Source organism: Puma concolor, chromosome A2 (genome assembly GCF_028749965.1).
Source record: "Puma concolor isolate L17-30 chromosome A2, mPumCon1.1.hap2, whole genome shotgun sequence".
In the NCBI taxonomy this organism is placed as follows: Eukaryota; Metazoa; Chordata; class Mammalia; order Carnivora; family Felidae; genus Puma; species Puma concolor.
Genome location: NC_141668.1, coordinates 34,856,530 through 34,877,837, shown reverse-complemented (window position 1 = coordinate 34,877,837; position 21,308 = coordinate 34,856,530). Strand labels below are relative to the sequence as shown.

Sequence of the window (21,308 nt, the reverse complement as noted above, 5' to 3'; positions counted from 1 at the left end):
ATTATTAAATGCCTACTGTGTGCTGGGCACAATACAGGGCGGGATGATAAAAGATGAATGAGACCGTTTAGGGCCTCTTGTTGATAGAAGCCTGCTACTAGTTTACAATCTAAGACTCTACTCCACATGCAGCAACTTGTTTTCATATTCCAATGAATCCATCATATCTCCACTAGGTCAAATTTGAGGCTTTAGGTTCCCAGGATGCCGTCTAGACATAGAAAAAAAGTAAGAACAAGCAAGAAAAGGAACAAAACAACCACAGATACTGACCCTGAAGAGCAGTCACTTCTGAAATGGAATACTTGAAATGCTCTTTGATTTAAAACTAGTCTTTGCTTCTTTAAGCAGTGTCCCTTGGTTCTGACTATATCTGCAAAATGGATGATTGATCACCAATGGAAACTTAATTACCAATTAATCGGTTACTATTGAATTGCTGGTATGTCTCAGTTATCTGCTATTCCTCAAAGCAATCTATAGTACTTTAGTGAAGAAAAGCTTCTAATTAAATAGTGAAATAGTACTCATTAATATATCAAAATAAATGTCTAGAACCAGTACATTTCATTAATTATAAGAGTCAGCAGGTTTTGCATCTCTGAGACTCTTTGTTTGCTAATTTATTGCCACTTAAAATGAAGAAATATTTGTTGCTATATAAAACAGCATTGTAGATTATTTTTAACCATAAAAGTTAATAGATGTAAGAACTCAGTATTCCGTATGACCGACAGAAATTTGACATTGAGGAGTAAGGCTATTTTGCATAAGGATAACTGAATTTTTTATTTCACTTTGTTCTTAAACACTAAGTTGGTCTGAAATCTACTCTGACAGCTTTCTAATATTATAAATATAATAGGACAATAATAGAGAATTCCTGATCTTCAAATAATTTTCCTTAACTTGAAACTACATACAAAAATCTGTAAAAATGAACTTTTTCTCTTTTTCTAACAAGTTAGACTTCATTTTCCTTGTTTATCCTCCTGCTTCCTGTTATCTGCCCTCCATTTACTAATTCCCAGATGTCTTATCAGTACAGTCAGGAGCCAGACACTCTATTCATCTCTTTTTTTTTTTAATTTTTTTTAACGTTTTTTAATTTTTTTTAACGTTTATTCATTTTTGAGAGACAGAGACAGAGCATGAGTGGGGGAGGGGTAGAGAGAGAGAGAGAGGGAGGGAGACAGAATCTGAAGCAGGCTCCAGGGCCTGAGCTGCTAGCACAGAGCCGGTTGCAGGGCTCGAACTCACAGACCATGAGATCATGACCTGAGCCGAAGTCGGATACTTGACTGACTAAGCCACCCAGGCACCCAGCCTTGTTTTTTTTAGCTTTTTTTTTTCTAATGTTTATCTCTATTCATTTCTTATAAACTCTTTCCTGTACCTATTACTGAAAGAAAAAAAAAGCTTTAGTAATATTAGTTTACGTCTCCACACTCATTCCCTCTCTACTTATAATTGATTCATTTACTCATTCATTCACTTAATATTTATTAAAGATCTCTGTGTGATATTTCATCTACTACTAGCAATACCTTGGTGAACAAGCAGAGTCTCTGATGGCAGGGACTTCAGTCATAATCCACAAGCAAATAGTTACAGCTGTGAGTGCTATGACAAATAGGTAAAATGTATTATGACAGTCTGTAATAGAAGCATTTGACCTAGTTATTAAGGTCAGGATAGGCCTCCTAAGGAAATGATGACGCACTAAGATCTGAAGGAGGCATAGCAGTTAATAAAATGAATGAAGGTGGAAGGATCACTCCAGGAAGAGGGAACAATATGTGCAAAGGCCCTGTAATGAGAGGACATATGGCATATTTGGAGAACTGACCAAAGGCCAGCTCCCTGGAGTACAGAGTGCAAAGGAGAACACAATGAGAATGATTCTGGAAAGTTCACTAGGATCCAGATGATGAAGGGCTCATCAGACCATGTTAAAATTTTTGTCTTTTATCCTAAGAACAGTAGGGGGACATTCAGTGTTTTAAACAGAGTGATATGATGAGATTTGTGTTTTATGGGGGGAAAAAATCTGGCTGCAGTGTAGAGAATGGACCTGGAAAGAGATTGGGTGAGATCAGATGTGGCAGGTCCAATTTGGGAGCCATTGTAGTAGTTCAGGAAAGGGAGGGCATAGCTTGAATAAGGGTTGAAGTATGGAGGCAGAGAAAACTGGATGGATCCAGGAGATATTTAGAAACTGCAACTGATGAAAATAAGTGATCGACTGTACATGGGGAGGAATCAGGGATGACACCTAGATTTATGACTTGTGCATCTGGAGGAATGATAGAACCATCCACTAGGGTGTGTGGTATCATCAGATCAGGCATGAGGGAAAATGATGGTTTCTACTTTGATTGTGTTGAACCTGAGGTCTTGGAGACATCTGAGTGTGTATTTCATAGGCAATTTGATATATGCATGGTCAGCTCAGAGGAGAGGATAGGGTGGAGGTACAAATGTGTGTCAGCTAAATGGCAATAGACATCATGGGAGAGACAGAGGTTGCCTACAGAGAGTGTGAAGAGTGAGGAGAGGAGCAGCCTTAGGATGGATCTTTGAGAAACCCTGACGTAGATGGCCCTACACCAGAGACCAAATGTTGCAGTGTAAGAAGTAGAAGGAAAATCAGGACACTGAAGTGTCAAGGTGAAGGAAGGGATCCACAGTGCTTAACTGACATATATAATTGAACAATATTTTTAAAATTTTGCACTTGAGCCTAAAAGATAAATACCTGATTGAGTGGTAATTGCCTTTTAGTAAGTTAACTATTGCAGCATTTGATGCATGGTTTCTACATTTTTTTGAGCCTTTCACCATAATAATGACAAATACTTCAGTGGGATTTTCTGGGTGCTGGGTTCTATGGTAAAAGATATCTGTAAATTAGCTCATTTAACTTTTATAACAGCTATGCAAGGTAGGTACATTTCTATAAGTCTCTTGATTTTCCTGGGAGACTGAAATGAATAACCTGAATTTCACAAACACATAGAGGCTATAGGGTCTGTGTAAGGTAAATAAGCATGACAGACTAGGATTTGATGCAGAACTTGAGTCTGGGGTCTGTGTTCCGCTGCCTCCTGGTGAATTATCTATCAGCCACCACCCCCCTACCACCTCGCTGCACACAAAGGCACACATTTTAAATTGTATTTTAAAATTGTATTTTAAAATATATAATGTATTATGTATGACTCTAACATTTATTATTATTCCAGTTGAAATCCATCTCATTGGACTTGCCTGCTAGAAGCACTGCCTTTTTATTTTTTTAATATTTATTTATTTTTGAGAGAGACAGAGTCTGAGCTGGGGAGGGACAGAGAGAGATGGAGACACAGGATCCAAAGTAGGCTCCAGACTCTGAGCGTTCAGCACAGAGCCTGACGCGGGGCTTGAACCCACAAACCGTGAGAACATGACCTGAGCTGAAGTTGGACACTTAACCAACTGAGCCACCCAGGCTAGAAGCAATACCTTTATGCCCAGGACTGGGACATCTATAGTTTTGTTTTTCTTTTATTAGCACCACTAAGTTCCATTTTTATGTATGTACATATTCAACCATGGTGCAAACTGTGATAGTAAGGTTTACCCCAGTTAAAGTCTATATACACATAGCAGCACCTACCAGTACTGGAGCCATGTAGGTCACTAGAATAATTTCTGCCTGTCTGGGGCTCTTTGTTTATTTGCATGGTTATCCTTGCTATTCTACTCTGAGCTCTGAAAAGACACACTGAAAAGTTTCTTACCAGCTTGTTCGCATCTGACTCACATTAATTCTATGACCATATTTTATTCCAGACACTTTTGAGAAATTCATCAGGCTGTGAAGTGCGCAGTGATGAATATCGAACAGAGTTTACCACAGCTTTGCAGCGAGTTGACTTATTCATGGGCCAATTCAACCAAGTCCTCTTAACATCTATATCCACCTTCATTAAAGGAGACCTCACCATTGCTAATCTTGGGACATCAGAGGGTCGCTTTATGCAGGTAAATGTTTTCTGAGAGTGGCTGTGGCTGTTTTACTTGGTATTGTTCAATTAGTTTGGTTTTGTTTTTACAGAAGGTATTTACAGATATTGTAAAGTGAAAATCACAGTAAAAGCTAGAGACACAGACTGAAAGCCAGACAATGAAGCCTGGTCCACTCTTTATGAAGTGTATAGCCTATTTTTTTTGTTAAGTTTTTGAAGCTTTCAGTTTAAATGTGGTTGCTTTAATTTTCTTGCCCAGAATGGTTTAGAATTTTGTTTGCTGTTGTTTTTTTTTTCCATTCATGATTTCTGTCACATGATTAGAAAATAAAATGAAACAATTAAAGCACTTCCAGGCGATGTTTTCCTATTTCAAGGGAAGCTACGGATCAAAGGAGAGCTATTGTGTGAACCGTGTGTCTCCATGAGAAGAAACATTCACATCATTGAGAAATATTGGCAGGAGTTAGGAAGGGACGTTATCATCAGGATCCCATTGTAACTCCAGCTCTCCTGATTCTGCAAAAGGATGGGGTCAAACACAAAGAAGTTCATATACTGAGGGGACAAAAATCTGGACTTTATTAAATGATTTTAATGGATAGCAACAGTATTTCTATAAGTGAAAATTCACATTTCAGACTTGCAATTGTTGTGTTTCCAGAATACAAGAATCATAGCACTTTGCAGAAATTAAAATGCTCTTGTGTTGAATCTGTTTTCTTTAATAGTAATTGAGTAGTGCTTTCAACATGAGTTCTTAGTAGGATCTTGATTAATGCAGAATGACCAGGGTATCTATGGAAATGTTGACTTTTTACAAAGAGTAGAAATTTCTTCTAAAGAGAGATTCTTATTTCATAATAATCTGATGTAATTAACATCCTAATCAGACAGTGACTTCTGGTAAGCCAATTGAGGACAATGATGTTTTCCTATGACTTGCCCATCTGTACATCTTCTATCTGTATTCTTTTACAAAATATATCTTTTAAAATTACCATTGTTTTTATAGTGGTATGGATATCGGTCATTGCCATATTTTAAATCATGTTTTTCTTACACTAGTTGGATATATTGGAATTTTTTCAAAGTCATAAAATGTAAATAAAACCTTCCTAGCTCAAAACTAATCATATAGATCCTCTTATCTAAATGTTTCCACACTTGGTCTCCCCTCCTCCCCTGCTTCTAATTACTATACTTTTTCTCCCCTCCCCTTTCTCCCAGCCCAGTGTTCTTATTTACCCACCTCAGATCAGTTAGTTCTGTCTTAACTCCTCAAAATCTGAAGAGTGTAATCTCAGTCCCCTTCTGCATGCACTCTGAAGTATTTGAGTTATGGTCATATCTATTATCCTTGTAAAATATGTAATTCTGTGTTTAAATGTGTTTTTAATTGACACTGATATTATTCTGCAGAATTCCAAAAAAAAAAATTGAAGGAGGATGAAAGAATCTTGCATCTGTTGAATTCCTAAGGTGTTCACTATGTTGATTTGTTATCTTTATTTTTTCTTTCTTTTTGTTCTAAATTGTTTATTACCTCATTCATCCAGTTTCATATTAATAAGCTTTCTATAGTCACTTTAGGTCTGATACTTTTTTACATCAAAAGGTTCCTGGCCTATTTCCAGATTCTAAAGTTCTAATAAAATCCCATTTTTAGATAGATCACTTTAATAACTGAGTAAATTCTGCTGTGTGACAGATTTTACCACCTAAGTGATATGTCATACATCAGTCTCATTGTGACAGAAATGCTGTGACACGTGTTTTATTCTTATCTCCCAGCATTTTCATAAAAGAAGCAATATTATGCCCATTATCTGTGCATCCAAAACATTAAAGAGGAAAGTAAGTAAGTAGATACTTATTTTATGGAAAGTGCTGATATCACTGATTTTTTTTAAACCATGTGGTTCTTAACTCATCAGATATCCACTGAGAACTTACTAACTTTGCTCTACTAGGCAGATAAGTGAAGCAAAGGAAGCAGTGACACAGAACCTGCCTTTAAGGAACTAAAATTTTGGTATGGGAGATAAGAACACATACCTGATATCAAGACAGCAAGACAAAGACATACAGACAAAGGGTTATTGAGACCCACATATAGGATTCATTTCTCTGACACTTGTCCAAGAGAATTCCAGTCCCTTAAATTTTATGTAAATAAACCTAAAGCATTTGAAGGATCAAACAGTCAACATCACTGAAATCCAGTTTGTTTACAGCAAATAATGTTGGGGGAGGAGTCCAGCGGCAGCAAAGACCTAGGGAACTTCTAGCTTAAGCTAGCCAAGTAGTAACTGCGGACCAAGTTATGTAAATGTTTTGACTGCGTTAAAGTGCTAAATCTCTGGCCAGGCCTAATTTTCCTACAACTTGTGTTTTAGTAATACTGTGGAGTTTCTGTTATAAAATAGAATGGACAAAATTTTTTTTCCAAAGGCAGGTGCCATATATGAAAAGGAACAGAAAAATGACTTTTACTTCCTTCCTACCCTGAAGCCTAAAGGCAGAGTTGCTTTGCAAATGTTTTCTCTCATGAATTTGCAGCTGTTTCTGCCTTTCCTATTGTGCTTATGTTCAGCTCTGGCTGGGAATACAAGCTTCAGCCCCAGCTGTTGGGTGCAAAGTGAATCAGGTATTTCACAGTGGTTATTTGGTTAGAAAGAATTATATTGTTTAGCTAACAATATTATATGTATGGAAGAGAGGACATGTTTGACATGTTTCTAACATTTAAACATGTGTAACTTATCTCATACAGGTGCAGATATATCTAAATATACTGATGTGCACATGTATTAGAGTCTTTCTGTAGCACCAATTCAACATAGATACAAATTTCTAAAACAGTTTTTATTTGTGTGATCACCCTCTTGGGATACTTAGAAGTAAAATAGTATGATAAGTATTATTCAAGATAGTATAAGTGAACAGTGAGAATGGGGCTTCTTACAAATTTTAGATGGGGAAGGGATGTTGAAAAGAACAAGGCTTCAGAACATTAGCACAATGTGCAGGGCTACGTGGGAGAGGGAGGACCGTTACTCATGACGATCACAGGACTATTCACAGGGATTGCCCACGTCTCCCCTTCTGAGCTCCTCATCTAATCAGCTTGCAAAAATAATGCTTGCTTGATATATATGTATAATTTTTTTAAAGCTCTCATATAAGGCCTTTAATCTCTAGATGCAAGGCATTGCTGTTAAAATATTTGTGCCTGTCAGGCCAGAGAGAGTGAGTATATCGGGTGGGTTGGGGGGAGGAAGGCACTTTCAATACTTTATAAGTTCAGTTCCACAAACATTCACTGGGCAGCTACCTTGTCTGTATACCGTGGCCACTGCCTGGGCACTGTCACAGCTGTCCCTGGGTTCTTTGGCATCATCCTTGCTCTTCTCCCATCCCCTTTTCCCCTCTCTCTGATTCTTTGAGGCTGTTCCCACTCATCACCCCTATTCTCTTGTGCCTCTTAACTGGACTAGTTGGATCATAAGCAAGAAAGTTAAAAAGACAGAGGGATCACCTAAAAAGACATCCTTTGCTTGTGATCATTACTTATGATCATTACTTAAAGGATTATGTTAGTAATCAGTAAACTTAAAAATAATTACACACTTCCAGTAAGAAGAATCAATTCATCTATTGACATCCTGTCTTCAAATTCTTTCAGTTCCTGTACCACCATCATGGTATGTCAATGCTTTTTGTTGGAAGCCTGTAGCATACATTATCTTTGGGATTACTGCTATTTTAGAGTAACAAATGAATGATATGAGCATCCAGCAGAGACCCAGGCAAATAAACAACATTTCTCTTTAGGGATTGTTGATTTACTGGTCTCCTTTATAAAATGCTCAGATAAAATATCATCTGTCCTTGTTTTTAATGTGTACATCATTGATTTAATTATATCCCTAAAGAATGGTAGATTTGGTATATTTCTTTTTATTAAATGTTTATTCATTTATTTTGAGAGAGAGCACGAGCTGGGGAGGGGGAGAGAGAGAGGGAGATAAAGAATCCCAAGCAGGCTCCATGCTGTCAGTACAGAGCCCAATGCAGGGCTTAATCCCACAAACCGTGAGATCATTACCTGAAATGAAATCAAGAATCAGATGCTTAACTGACTGAGCCACCCAGGCGCCCCTGATTTGGTATATTTCTTTAGGAGAAAATATATTCATGAATTGTGAGACTTCTTTTGTTTGAAAAAGAACCCATTATAAATAATAATTTCAGACTTCTATCTATAACTAAAATTTAAACCTAGGGCATGTATATCTCCTAAAATGAATTTATGCATGCTCTTGAAATACATATATCTTATACACTATTATATGCATAGAAAATTAAAACATAAATATTTGAAACCCTGAGAAAATGGTAAGCTTTTGTTTGTTTTGATTTTGGTAGTAAGAAATAACTAGGATTTCTTGTTTGGGTGCTTTATTGACAGAGTAGAAACACATTTTAAAACATGAAGTATACGAATCAGTAGTTTTTTTTTAACTTTTATCACTTCTAAAATTCGAAAACAGATATACTCTGTGTATAGATTGACAGATCCTACAATTACTGTATTTGGAGTATTGATTTGAAAGTACTGATTAATTTTTTTTATATTTTCTAGTCTTTTTGGGTTTTAGTTGCTTGATATTTTTTTGCAGAAGTCTCAATCTGGTTTTGACTCATTTCAACTCACAATGATTCATTTTAAAAAATTTAAACACACACCCACATCAGTAGTGCAGCAATAAGGAAAATTATTGTGCTGTTTGTGTATACCTGGCTTTTGTAGTATCAAGTTGGTGTAGAAGCACTCATGCCCATTTACCAAAAAGAATAAAGGAAAGAAAGAACACAGTAAAGCTTCATTTAATTCGTCTCTTACCACCTGGTACTTTGTCTTACGACTTTTATTTCTTGAGCTGTCAGCACCAATCAGCAATTTCTGTTTCTTGTGTTGTTGTTTGTTGGGTTTGTTTTTTTTTTCCATTCCAGAAAACTAGATGTTTACCTTGATTGAAATAAATGGTTCCACTCTTCATATCTGATTTCTTGCTATAGAAACACCAATTTCTCTCACATACTGAAGAAGATAGTAAACCTAAAGCAGGTGTCTGAACCAGTTCAGGCTACTTTAGCAAATTTCCCATAGACCTGGTGGCTTAAACAGGAAATATTTATCTCTTACAGTTCAGGAGGCTAGGAAGTTCAAGGTCAAGATACAGCAGATCTGGTTTCTGGTGAGAATCTGATTCCTGGTTCATAAATGGCTGTTCTTGCTGTATCTTCACATGGTGGAAAGAGGGAAAGAGAGCTCTCTGAGGTCCCTTTTATAAGGACACTAATCTGGTTTGTGAGGACTCTGTCCTAATGACCTAATTGCCTCCCAAAGGCCCCACCTACTTACACCATCACATTGGAGGTTAAGATTTCAACATCTGAATTTTAGGTGGGCACAAACATTCAGTCTGTTGCAGTAAGCAAGATGCAAGAGGCATTAGAAGCCATACGTTGAAAATGCAAATTGAACTGTTGGAGGTTATGTAAATATCTGAAAAGTCTAAAAACCTTCCCCTTCATCAAGACTTAAGTGAGTTTCTAGGGGCGCCTGGGTGGCGCAGTCGGTTAAGCGTCCGACTTCAGCCAGGTCACGATCTCACGGTCCGTGAGTTCGAGCCCCGCGTCGGGCTCTGGGCTGATGGCTCGGAGCCTGGAGCCTGTTTCCGATTCTGTGTCTCCCTCTCTCTCTGCCCTTCCCCCATTCATGCTCTGTCTCTCTCTGTCTCAAAAATAAATAAAAAAACGTTGAAAAAAAAAATTTTAAATGCTTTTTAAAAAAAAAAAAAAAAGACTTAAGTGAGTTTCTTATTTCAGGCCATTCATATATTTAGGCAATAGATATACCTTTAGGACCTACTATGTGCCCAATCCTGTGTTGGGAACTACGGTTAAAGCAGACCCACTCTAGATCCATAAGGTCACACCCAGTTACAACCCAGGCTGTTTATTAATGGTGTCATCTCCTCTCACATTTTTTTCTTTCAATTCACATTTTTTTCTCATTGAGTTTCAAACTCCAACAATTTGCATCATCTTTCATGACAAATGAAGTTTTCCTCATTCCCTAACAAAAGTCTTCTATTTTTCTTTGTTTTTAAATTAGAAATCAGTCTAGATGTTATCACAGGTTCCATTCAGTTCTATTTGCCTAGAAATTGAACTGCATATATTCTGTTCTTACAAAAGGAAAATTTACTTTGATCCTCAATTAGTATATGTGCTGCCAAAGCGAGCTCTACTTTGATCTTCAAAAAGCAGTGGGGCCCAGGGTGCCTGGATGTCTCAGTTGGTTAAGTGTCCAACTCTTGATTTCAGCACAGGTCATGATCTCACTGTTCGTGAGTTCAAGCCCTGTATCAGGCTCTGCACTGATAGTGTGGAACCTGCTTGGGATTCTCTCTCTTTCTCTTTCTCTTTCTCTTTCTCTTTCCCTCTCTCTCTCTCTCTCTCTCTTTCTCTCTCTCTCTGCCCATCTCCTGCTTGTGTGCATGCTCTCTCTCTCTCAAAATAAAATAAACTTAAAAAAAAAAAGGCAATAGGGTCCAGGGAGTGTGCTGCATCTCCCACTCTGATTCTTCTAGTGAAAATCCACTTTTATTCCATTTTTTACCCCTTTCCCATCTCCAGCCTCCTTAGGACCTTGTACAGAAGTCCAGTCTGATCCTGAGGGGATATTTAGGACACAGGTTGGGAGGCTAAGCAAGTGATACCCAGGTTCTCAGTCTTGGGTAGGAGGAATGGATGGGAGACTGTACATCTCGAGAAGTAAGCTTGCCTTTTACTTAATTTAAGCACACATTGGCAGAGAAATGCAAACCAAAATCACAATGAAGGATGACTTCACACAACTATGGGTTGGCTATAAATAATCAAGAAAATGGAAAATAACAAATGTCAGTGAAGTTGTGGAAAAATTAAAACCCTCATACATTGTTGGTGGGAATGTAGAATTGTGCACACCTATGGAAAATGGTATGGCAGTTCTTCAAAAAGTTAAATATAGAGTTATTGTAAATCTGACATTTCTGCTCCTAAGTATATACCTGAGAAATGAAAATATATGTTCTCACAAAGTTGTATATGAATGTTGATAGTAGCATTATTCACAATAGCCGAAAATGGAAACAGCCCAAATGTCCCATCAGCTGCAAATACATAAATAAAACATTCCTTAGGGAATATCCATATAATGGAATATTATTCAGCAATAAAAAGGAATGAAGTACTGATACATGTTCTAACATAATGAACCTTGAAAATATTATGCTAAGTTAAAGAAACCAGTCACAAAAAAATCACATATTGTAGGATTCAGTTCATTTAAATGTCCCGAATAGGGAAATCTATAGAGATAGAAGGTAGATTCATGGTTGCAAGAAACTGGAGGGTGTGAGGAGATAAAGAAGATGATAGCTAAGAGGTGTTGGGTTTCTGTTTGAGATAATGACAATGTTCCAATATTGGTTGTGGTGATGGTTGCACAAATCTGTGACTATACCAAAAACCATTGAACTGTCCACTTTAAAAAAATGAAGAGAAAGCGACATACAAATATCTCATGTTGAATTGTATTCATCATTCTTAAGGAAAATTAAATTTTGAAACAGTTTAATCAAAAATAAAGCTCTAGTAGCACCTGCGTGGCTCAGTTGGTTAAGCGTCCAGTTTCGGCTCAGGTCATGATCTGGCAATTCACAAGTTCAAGCCCCATGTCAGGCTCTGTACTGACAGCTCAGAGCCTGGAGCCTGCTTCAGATTCTGTGTCTCCCTCTTTCTCTGTACCCCTCCCCTGCTCACACTCTGTCTCTTTTTCTGAAAAATAAATAAACAGTAAAGATTTAAAATAAATAAATTAAAAAAAGATTTTAAAATAAATAAATAAATAGAACTCTGTGCATGGGTAAGGGAATCTGGCCCTTACATATTTGAAGATACATCATGCAGAATTTTTACTGAGGTTTATGGATTTTGGAGCCTAACCACAGAGGTTTTATTTTATTTGTGCATATATTTCTTCCCCATGTCTTCTCCCATATCATTTGAGATCACAGCCACAACAATCAAGTACATTTAGATTCCTCCCTAGTCCCTCACACCCAAACATTTTAGTCTTATATTTTCAGGAGCATTAAAGAAAAAGGCGCGTATTTTTTGAGATAAACATTAAAAATTAGTTGTCAACATAGTAGAAACTCAAAGATAATTGCCATTCTTCTATTTTATACTTACCCTAAGATTGCCAAGCGATTTGTCCTAAGAATTAAATTTAAATGCCAGATTTAGTTCTGTCCTTAAAACTATCTCCATGAGGACCAAAAGGAACTTCTTATTTCTTAAAAGCATTGCTTCAGGGGTATTTTGAAGTTAAAGTGGTTATTCCATTATTTGGAATTCTAGCAATAAGATAAAGTGAGAAATTAATGATAGAAAAGCGTTCTTGGCATGTTACAGCAGCAGGTATACCTGTAGAGAAAGGGCTAATGATCAACAAAAAGGTATTTACATCTGTGTTATGACCTCTGCTTAAAATTCCAGGTATCTCACTTTTCCACACAGCCTTCCCATCTTCTCTGGTTCATCTCATTTTCTGTATGAAGCCCCACTCATCCTAGCTCATGCTCAAAAGTAGAGCTCACTGGCTCTACTAAATAACATTTCCTCTGTACCATCAAAAACTATTCAGACGTAGAGTCTTTCTCCTTAGGCACACTTAACTTGTGCAGCCAAGATTGCTGAAACAAGAAGGATTGGCAAGGCAAATATATTGGGAAATTTGTTTTAATGCTTTGACTCACAAGTGGCTCTTGAGAGCTCAGAGTTGAAGCTTTTTATTAGTATTTATTCTGGTGCTCCAAGAGTGTAGCAGTTGAGTGTTTAAGAAGAGGTCAGGCAGTCAGATTCTAGCATTAGATAAAGCTCCTTGGAAACCTGACTCTTGTACTTCCTAGCTAAAATTCTGTCTTATTTTCTTTATGGAAAATATTAGTACCTACCTTGTACGATTATTGTGAGAAGTAAACAAAATGTCCATTTAAAGCTCTTAGCACAATGACTGGCTCAGTTACCATATATATGGTGCTCTCTAGACAAGAAGTCTTAGGGAATACACTAAATCAATTCCAGTTCCAGAGGTGCAAAGAGCTTCTTTATGAAAAGAGAGATAAAGGTTAATCCTTTCTGGGAAATGAACATTTGGATGGACTTCAGATATTTGATAAAGTCAAAGATGATGACCTCGTAATTAGGAAGGAATTGCTTATTATAGATGTGGGAAATGATATTAAAGAGAGCAAAAAACATAGGAGAAAAAAAGGGTACTAAGAGTTGATTGTTATATAGCAGGTCTGAATAGAATGGAAGCACAAGACAAAGAGAGGCAAAATGGAAATATTCGTAGGAAGTTCAGGGGGATGAATAATCTTCAGTGAAGTGGAAAGCACAGAATGAGGCAGAGAACAGAGTCTGGTTATTAAGAGAGGCTGGGGTTTTGTTTTGTTTTTGGCATGTGTGAAAGATTTTTTTTTCACCTTTGTAGTTGAAAGTGATTGGCAACAATCAGGGATATATGGAAAAAAAAAATGAGGGTTGACAGATAGGAAAAACAAGTGGTGAGCACCAGAAGTGAGTCAAAATTGAAAAATTATATAACTGAAATATGGATAATTTGGGATAGAGGCTCTAGAAGTCTAATGTCCTGATAATTCTGCTTGTAACCTGCACCCAGCAGGAGGTAGGACTGGTAATCAAACTTCTTTTTACTTTGGCTACAAAAGTCACAAATAACTATTTGGCCTACATTTAGGAATAACGGTTCCCATCCTTTCCCATCCTGATCAAATGACCTGTGATCCATCATTTACTTCTGTGCAAAAATAGCCACCCTGCTTAATGGAGATGTTTTGAAAGTATTGCATGTTTGGAATAGAACATGTGTTAGAAAAAAAATGTCATGATGTTTAACTTTTATGACTGTATGTGAATTTGGTTAGTTTCTCTATCAACAACCCACTCTCTGGAAGCAAATTAGGTACTTTGGAAATCTTCCCAAATTGTTTCAAGCTACTTGACTCCCTGTGCTGAGGAAAAAATTTACTGTTAGCTCTCCAGGACATTTATATGTTGTATGTGAGTTTGTTAGAGTACTAAGCAGTTAATTTTCATTCCCATTTTACAGATAAGAAAGGTGAGGTAGAGGGAATGGTTATTTAATCATAACCTCACAGATGCCCATGTGTGTCCTGTGATTTCATACCCACAACAAATAAATACACTTTCAATGAAACAAAAAAGGATATTTGGGATGTCAGGCAATTTCACAAAGTCAGTTTCAAGCCCAGAGCTGCATGCAGTAAACCTCCTGCACCTCATGTAGATGCAAACCCACGGCCTATTAAGAATGAAAATCTTTCTGACCACTCTTTTTATTTTCTAATGTTTATTTATTTTTGAGAGAGAGACAGAGTGTGAATGGGGGAGGGTCAGAGAGAGAGGGAGACACAGAATCCAAAGCAGGCTCCAGGCTTTGAGCTGTCAGCACAGACCCCGGCGTGGGGCTTGAACTCACAAACTGCGAGATCATGACCTGAGCTGAAGTCGGCCACTTAACTGACTGAGCCACCCCGGTGCCCTTCTGAGCACTCTTAAATACTCCTGAAGTCTGAGTGTTCATCTCAGATTGTCATTCGGATTTTATCCCTGGACTTCATTATTACTGGGTTCTTGCAGTAGAGAAGATGGTAATTATGTAGCCTGAGAAACATCCCAAATTAGAAATACCTGAAAGCAAGAATGACACAAGTCCTCAAACTCCATTTCCAAGGCATTGTTAAAACCATCAGGCCTTATTGTAAAACCAGGCCAAGAAGAACTTTATAATCCAAGAAATAACATCTGATAGGACGATGGTTTATAAAAATGACATTAAAGTACCTGAAGGCCTATTTTGATCTCAGAAGATCTATAAATATGGCTTAAGAGTTAGCAAAGCTGGAACTAGATTACGGGTCTCCAGACTCCCTGTCTGCTAACCTTTCCATTACATCAAGGAAAGCTGCCCAGTGAGGAGGGGAAGGAAGATAGATTTAAAAAATAATCTGAAATCCTTGTAGCATAAGTGAGGTCTTCTGTTTTGGAGAGAGTTTTGGCCTTCCAGTTCCCCATACAATTGTGAGGATTTGTCTGCATGTGCTGGCTGATTGACTGAAAGATCTCCGTCTCAATAAACTGTTAAAAGATCATATGCAAAAGTCTGTCTTGGGGGTTCAGATGAACTGTCTTCACAGCAGGAGATTAGGAGATGTTGTATTGATTTACAATGAGATAAACTGTTGGGCCTTCACTTCAGATACCCACAAGCTCTCCTAATCTGTTATTAACATTATCATCCACATTTTCCACTTATATTTAAACTGAACTCATTGGACAAAGGGTGCTTGTGTTTTGTTTCTCAGGTTGTGGTTTCTCGATCAGGATCATCAACACCTCATGTGAATTTTCGCCTGGATTCCCACCCTGTGTCTTCAGAAGCAATTGTGGAGCACCCATTAAACCAAAATGGCTACACACTGGTTGTTACTGGAAAGAAGGTAAGCCCCGTTCCCACAGGGAGGTTCCAGGGCTGTAGTTTTTCCTGAGTGGATATTTAAAGCATGTATCATATGACCCTTTTTAAGTTTTGTTTTGGTCTTGGATTCACCTCTCCTTTCTCAGGTTATTTCTTGAGTATTCCAGAGATCTTCTGAAGCCAAGTTAAATTTTTATTTAGGAAGACTGGACCAAAGGGAGGTCCTCCTTGTAATGTGTACTACTCCTTTTGTCCTGTATTTCTCAATGAGAAAAACAAACATGCAGAATGAGAATTACAGTCCTAAGGGCAGACTCTAGTGCAGGCTGGTAAGTCCTGAAATGTACATTGGAATCTGACACCAGCCAGCAATCCCTCTTCCCTGAGAGGAGATGCATCTTGATGCTGAATGATGTGTAAACTTACTTAGAATTTCCCAAGGGTCAAGTGTGTTTTCCAGCAGCTTATATTAAACTCTCTTATGTTTTAAGGGGCGCCTGGGTGGCTTGGTCGGTTAAGCGTCCGACTTTGGCTCAGGTCATGATCTCACGGCCCGTGAGTTTGAGCCCCGCGTCGGGCTCTGTGCTGACCGCTCAGAGCCTGCAGCCTGTTTCAGATTCTGTGTCTCCCTCTGTCTCTGCCCCTCCCCTGTTCATGCTCTGTCTCTCTCTGTCTCAAAAATAAATAAACATTGAAAAAAAAATTAAATAAATAAATAAATAAATAAATAAACTCTCTTATGTTTTAAAATCACACTTCAGATAGAGCAGAATGTCCCTACTAAATAAAACTTCTAACATTGCATGACAGTACTTATGTTCCCTGGACAGTAATGGTAATGTTTATCACATATGTGCCAACAATAGAAGAAAGGAAGGAATTTGGTTTTTTGATTTAAATCACTTAACCATTATTATATTACATGTTTTTTACACATTGGTCCTATCCCTAGTAGACTCTATACGATTATAGTTACATATATCTTTGGGGTATTTACTTTTCATTTAACAAACCAATAAAAAACCTCTCTGGAAGCTCTTTCCAACACTTTTCTTCACAGATCACCAAGATCCCACTGAATGGCTTAGGCTGTGAACATTTCCAGTCCTGCAGTCAGTGTCTTTCTGCCCCTCCCTTTGTGCAGTGTGGCTGGTGCCACGATAAATGTGTGCAACTGGAGGAATGCCCCAGTGGAACATGGACTCAAGAGATCTGTCTGCCTACAATCTATGAGGTAGGAATCTGTCAGCTCTCATGTATGTTTTTTGGTAAACATAAATCCCATTGATGAAAAAATTCCGAACTCAGTTTATTCATTTGGCTGTGAGACACCAGTGAAAACACCATCTCCCTCCAAGGTTTTCCTTCAAGGTGGCATTTGGGCACATCACCCTGAGACCTGTACCTGAAGTGCTTGCTTCACACTCCCTAAGTAGTTCTCTCCTTGAGCAGTTGCTCTCCTTTAGTGCTTTGTGAATAAAAGAATGGTGGCTAGTGAGCAGCATGGCTCCCCATTTCCTTATCCTGGGACTTTTCCCTCCTGACTCATTTGACTCAGTGGTTTCCTCACCACCTACTTAATCTACCAGGTGCCCAGAAATGAGCCTCCATCACACACAGAGATCTGCTCATAGAATAACCCAGAATCTTAAGCTGAACCATGCAAGCTAGGGATGCCAGCCATGCAGGAGCAGATAGGACAGAAAGTTTCTTCCTGTCTGATGCATAGATGGTGGCCCTGTCTCATCACACATAAGACTGGAGGTTACCGGGGTGCCTGGTGGCTCAGTCAGTTAAGTATCCATAACTCTTGATTTCCGCTCAGGTCATGATCTCACAGTTTTGGGGATTGAGCCCTGCATGGGGGTCTGTGCTGACAGCACGGAGCCTGCTTCAGATTCTCTCTCCCTCTGTCTCTTCCCCTCCCCCGCTCGTGCTGGCTCTCTTTCTCTCTCGTCTCTCTCTCTCTCTCTTTCTCTCAAAGTAAATAAACTTAAAAAAAAAAAAAAGACTAGAGGTTACCCCCAGGACAATATGGGAGGCAAGTAGTCATTGAACACTCATGGGTAGCTAACTCTCTCAAAGTTCCTAGAAGAACAGTATAGGTACAGCTGATGACTATACTAACATCTATACTCTGTGAGCCATTTCATTCTTTAATTCATTCCAAAAATATTTATTGAATACAAACCATTCTTCTAGACATTAAGGAGGCACTCTTCTAGACATTAAGGAAATGTAGTTGAACAAGACAAAAGTGCCTCCTAGAAAACTTAGCTTCTACTGATGAACTCAATTGACATTGTAGCCATGCTCTCTAGCTCTTTGCTACCTTGTTTAAGCATATGTTTGGCACTATGAAAATTGTCATGGCATTTTTTTAAATGTCTTCGTCCAAATATATTTTGCTTGAAAATAATTTTCTGGTGAGGACCCGATATGTATTTTCCCTGTCCACATATAGAACAGTTGAACTTTAGTAAATGATTCTTGTGAAAGATTCAAGTTAAAGGTCTCGGTCTCCTGGTGCTAAGCCCAAGTAAACAAAGTGTGCAAGTCAGAACGAGAACCACCCCCCCTGCCGAAGTGCATGGCTGTTTTCATTTAGTTACGGTTTGGGGCAAGATTTGTGCAGGGTGACTGGGTTTTAAACCAAATTATTTTCTGTTAGGTGAGACACAGTTATTAAGATTTAGTTTGATCAGTCAGGAATAAACTAGAAGATAGTAAGAAAACAAACAAATCTACATGCACTCTTTCTGTTGTCGTTGTTTAGTATATTTGTAAAACCACATGCAATGTTATACTTTTTTAAACACACAGCCTTGGCAATTTGAGACACTAGAAATCTGAACTCAGCAACTCCATGAAAGAGATATGGGAAGAGTATATGTGATGTGTGTGTGTGTGTGTGTGTGTGTGTGTGTGTGTGTGTGTGTACATGCAACTGAATTACACCAATTTCATTTCTTCAAAAGTAGCCAAACTGGTGTTTTAAATACAGAACATGGAGAACCTGTATAAGTAGAACATTTAATTTTGACCAATGTTCTTCCTTTTATGACTCATGAAAGCCATATTAAAATGGTGTTTTAAAATGACTAAATATCTTAGAATTTTCTGGAACCAGAGAATCTCTGACAGTGTTTATTTAAATCTCCCTCCTCTCTCTCCTTTCCTAACTCCACCTTTCTGTAGTTGGTGATTTTTAAAAGGTTGCATTGCATCATGCACAAGTCAGTGAGGCTTGGGCTGTATGGTTAGGAGGAAAGTAGTGCAGCTGAGTCCATAAATCCTTTTCAGTTCATAGTTGTTAGGAAGATTTCATGCTGCACTAGACCGTGACAGTTAGCATTCTTACTGCAAAAAATAAGACAGATTATTCATCTATTTCTTATCTGTCTTAAATACTATGGACACAAAACCCAACTAGTGTATTGTTTTACTTTCCAATAAATGTAAGTTAACCTGCTTTTCAAGGTACGTGATGTTCAGTGGCTGAAATTCTTTGCACTTCCACATATGAGAGATTTCAGGATTGCAAACCCATTATTTTGTTTCACACATGTTATCTGATCTCATACTTAAAGAGCAAAGAGAAATGTTTCAGAAAAGGAAAAGCACTTTCCAATGTATTCTGAATTTATTAAGATAAAATTGTCATAACTTATAGGATTGAATTCAATCCCAGTGAGACAATAAAACTATTTATTAATTGATCAGAAGATTCAGATAAGAAGCAACAGCAATATCTTATGGGGCAGGGGGGTCATTCAGGCAGAACACTACCACCACTGTATTTGTGACTTTTTAAGTACTAAAGAGGCAAATTATAATTTTCCAGGAAGGGTTTGTTGTTGTTTTAGTGTTCTCTTGTATTATCTTGATAGGTTTTGAAAATGTGATCATTTAAATCATTTCCACCTGTTGAAAGGGCACCAGCTGCTTTTGTGGCTGTTTCTCCCCTGTCCAGACAGGTGGGAGATCTGTGTCTGTGGCTTTATGCTGGACACTCCTTTCCTTCCCACAGAGTTTCCCTGCCCTTTAGGATAACTCAGAGTTTGCCAGCTCATTGTTGGTTCTGTCCAAGGGTGTGTTGTCCAAAACCACTTCCTTCCTTTTCCCCTGGAAGATTGAACATTACCCCATAAACTAAGGGGGAAATGCTCGCATACTCCACTCTAGCATCTCAGCCCAGGGAAGAAAGCTAAGTTCAGCTGGCCTTTCAAATCCTGATCTACCATCTAGCAGACATTTTTATATTCATTTCTGTTTGCCAGTACACCAGCTGAACAACTCTCATTGTGTTTTCTCAAATCATCACCCATTCCATTCCAAGTGATGATGTATGTAGATGACAGAGTTCAGTTTTTACATAGAAAGGGGGGATCTGGGCAGCAGGATCAGGCCAACATCAGCCTTAGACAGCTGTTTTCTATGGGGAAGCCTCCTCCTTAAACAAGGGAAAGGCAGCTGTGTGGCTGCTTCAGGCTGAAGAGAGTCCGGAAGGGTTAGGTGCCTTGTTCTCTCCTACTGGATTTCTAACATAATAATAATAAATTTTTTTCTAGCAGTTCTTATTTGACTAGACATGGACGAGGTAAGTTTTCATGAAAGGCACAACTGTGTAATGGATTTTATGGGTAAAATAGCTATCATAAAAGCATTAAGCTAAGACTTTAAAGAGGTTTGGTAACAAGGGTAAGTTAAGACTTTGGTTTGCGATTATTTACTTGGGATGAATGGGAATGTTTGCAAATTTGAATTTTGCTAAAAGCCCTTCTAAATTGTGAAAGAATCACTTTTAGACTTTTACTAACTGGTCTTTAGCAAACACTTTTACTGGTTTTTGAGTTGTCTCTATGGTGGTGCTATGTTTTCCCACCATTGTACTTTTCCAGCACAATTTACAATATGTCCTCCCCAAAAGAGTATTTCCTTTCTCAATTGTCACAAAGCTGCTGAGGAGAAGCTTATTTTTAACTTAGAAATTTGTTTTGTTTTAATAGTTTTAGCCTAAGAACAGTTGTCTTGTAGACTTCATAAGCACCTACTGCTATCTTATATCGCAGTTGCCAAAGTTTTGGTAATGAACTCATGTTTTACTTTCAACACACCAAAAGTGAGCCTGCAATAATAAAATGATGTATGTATTTAACATAGAACATGGGAGAGAAAAAAAGTCAGCTCTAGAAATGAGATGTAAAATAATGCCAAGAGAGATAATTAGAAACATTGCTACAATACAGATTACATTTGGGGCTCTCTCTAGTTTTTTTTTTTTTTATATCTATTTCTAATAGAAATAATATATTATATTTATTTAAAATTATATCATTTTTTAAAATGTGGGTGTGTCAACTAACCAGCTTGTCTATAGAAAATAGTGACCATATTTAAAGGAGAAAAGAAAAATTCCAAATCAGTAATAAATGTGAATTAACAAGTATAAAGAAATAGATTCACCTATTCATTTGTTGGTGCTTGGCACATAGCAAATAATTTATAATGAATAATGGATGAGTGAATGCCAGATATATATTGAATACCATCTTTGTGTTTGGTCTTATGATAGCTGCTGGATGCAATTATGAAAACACTGGACACCAAGAGGTGTTTTTACTGTGTGAATTTCTTCTCTGGGTGGGGAG

General features: G+C 37.8%; 1 protein-coding gene across 4 annotated transcripts in view; it reads left to right on the top strand.

Annotated features, from left to right (window-relative positions):
- MET (MET proto-oncogene, receptor tyrosine kinase) overlaps positions 1-21,308 on the top strand; it is a 113,664-nt gene that overhangs the window by 49,890 nt on the left and 42,466 nt on the right. For all 4 annotated transcript variants that reach the window (XM_086691879.1, XM_025929591.2, XM_086691873.1 and 1 more), the window contains 3 exons: positions 3,835-4,026; positions 15,545-15,679; positions 16,718-16,891. In XM_086691879.1, the coding sequence (XP_086548005.1) occupies positions 3,835-4,026; positions 15,545-15,679; positions 16,718-16,891 (501 nt within the window). The remainder of the gene's footprint in view (positions 1-3,834; positions 4,027-15,544; positions 15,680-16,717; positions 16,892-21,308) is intronic.